This window comes from Charadrius vociferus, unplaced genomic scaffold, assembly GCF_000708025.1.
Source record: "Charadrius vociferus isolate BGI_N301 unplaced genomic scaffold, ASM70802v2 scaffold160, whole genome shotgun sequence".
NCBI classification, from domain to species: domain Eukaryota; kingdom Metazoa; phylum Chordata; class Aves; order Charadriiformes; family Charadriidae; genus Charadrius; species Charadrius vociferus.
The window spans coordinates 497,477-499,796 of NW_009646358.1; the positions used below are offsets into that span (position 1 = coordinate 497,477).

Sequence of the window (2,320 nt, forward strand, 5' to 3'; positions counted from 1 at the left end):
CCTCCGAGCGGGACTCCACCGCCCCTGCGCCCCGCCGCCGGCGCCGGCCCCTTCTTCACCGACCCCTTCTTCCTCATCGAGACCCTGTGCATCATCTGGTTCTCCTTTGAGCTCCTCGTCCGCTTCTTCGCCTGCCCCAGCAAGCCTGAGTTCTCTCGCAACATCATGAACATCATCGACATCGTGGCCATCATCCCCTACTTCATCACTCTGGGCACCGAGCTGGCCCAGCAGCAGCAGCAGAAGCAGCAGCCCGGGAGCGGCAGGAACAAAAGACAGGCGCCGCACGGCCAGACCCAAGGGACCGCCAGCAACAACGGAGGCCAGCAGCAGGCCATGTCCCTGGCCATCCTCAGAGTCATCCGCCTGGTCAGAGTCTTCAGGATCTTCAAGCTCTCCAGGCACTCCAAGGGGCTGCAGATCTTGGGGAAGACTCTCCAGGCCAGCATGAGGGAGCTGGGCCTCCTCATCTTCTTCCTCTTCATCGGGGTGATCCTCTTCTCCAGTGCTGTCTACTTCGCAGAGACCGATGACCCCGACTCCCTGTTCACCAGCATCCCTGATGCTTTTTGGTGGGCGGTGGTGTCCATGACCACCGTGGGCTATGGGGATATGTATCCCATGACAATTGGTGGCAAGATTGTGGGCTCCTTGTGTGCCATCGCAGGTGTGCTGACCATTGCGCTCCCTGTCCCTGTCATCGTGTCCAACTTCAATTACTTCTACCACCGAGAGACTGATCATGAAGAGCAGTGCCAGTACACCCACGTCACCTGTGGCCAGCAGCAGTCACCCTTCTCTGAGCCCAAGAAAGGGGACAGTAATCAGTCTCTCAGCAAATCTGAATTCCTGGAAGCAGAAGACCTGGAGTCCATGAAATATTCCAACTTCATTCCTCCTAACAACCAGGGTTATAAGGAGAAGAAAATGCTGACAGAGGTGTGATCAGTTTTGTTATCCTGGGTCCAGACATGGAGCTGCAAGCTGCTGCACAGCCGTCTTCCCACTAGCAGCTGGATCTATTCAGCATTTACATGCCAGACTGTGAATTGTGATACCGTAAACAGAATGATTGTGATAATGGGCTCTTCTGTCCTGGTTTGCTGTTTCTCGTTACCGTGTGCAGCCAGAAATGTTCTTGCTTTATTCCGTGGAGTGCTAGCTGTCATCCCCCACTCCCTCGTGAATTTCTTTCTCTGTTTTTGAAGACTGCTTTAATCCAATATTTGCTCTGAAACCTAGCCTTTCCACTCCACTAGCAGAGAAGCCCTTGCCACTACTTCAAGCTGAAGGATTTGGCAGGGAGTAAATGGTTAAAGGGGCCATAAACATCTGGCTCAAGCTGTGCCCTTAGTTCCTGTGCCAGCGCAGTGCCCTTGGCTGTGGGATCAGTCACACCTGCCATGCCATTGCCTTTGAATAATGGAAACGCTGTAGCCAGCATCACAGTGAGTTCTGCAGCTGTAGGGGAAAGTCAGCAAGCAGATGCCTGCCTTCTTTGCAACCCTTGGCGCGCTAAAGATCCTTTTGATTTGTGTTTCAAAAAAAGGTGCATAGATCTAAAAGCTGTTTGTTATTTGTGACCATATACCATTTACTGAAAACAGGCTTAAAGAAATCAACAGGCTTGATGAAGATTCTCTGTTTTGAGCTTATTTCAGCCTTATTTATGCCAGTGCCCTGATGTTAATTGGCTTCTATAGTACCAACTTAATCTTCATAGTGGTAAGTGCCTTCTGATGCAAGGCACACATGAGTAAATGCGTTTGTTATCTCTGCAGTTTATCTCCACACAATAGCGTTTAATGAGATGTACTTTATGCTTCAGATATCCAGTTCTGTATTCAGGCATGTGAGAGCAATTGAATCCACTGCGGTTTTACTGAAGCGTTTGTATTGCTGAGGGAAGTTTGCATGTTGGTATTTTGTTGACATGCTGAAAAAAACCCACCACAGACAGCTGCACCTATTCTGTTGAAGATTGCACTGATTTAGCAGGTCACAGGCATAAATTGCCCCAGGGTAAGTGTGTCAACATTTGAGATTGAGATTGGCACGGATACAAACTTCCCTAAACCATCTGCACAAACCCAACAGCACACCCCAGACCTTTCAAATGAGGGGAGAAAGAGCTAGCCTTGAAGAGATGCTGCTGCTGTATTACTGATCTAGCCAGTTCTTTGTATTTCATGGATAGAAGGCACAGCCATGTCTAGGTTTTGCGAGAGCAACTTATGCTAGCAATGCAAAATGCATAGCTTGGCCTGCAGTGCTGGGTTTGCCAAGGGACCAGAGATTTGCACCTTACGGTGTACCTTTT

The 2,320-nt window shown here is 49.8% G+C and overlaps 1 protein-coding gene across 1 annotated transcript in view; it reads left to right on the plus strand.

Annotated features, from left to right (window-relative positions):
* LOC104294646 (potassium voltage-gated channel subfamily A member 6-like) overlaps window positions 1–945 on the plus strand; it is a 3,801-nt gene extending 2,856 nt beyond the window's left edge. Inside the window, exon 2 of the mRNA XM_009894273.1 lies at window positions 9–945. Coding sequence (XP_009892575.1) covers window positions 9–945 — 937 coding nt within the window. The remainder of the gene's footprint in view (window positions 1–8) is intronic.
* The last annotated feature ends 1,375 nt before the right edge of the window (window positions 946–2,320 follow it).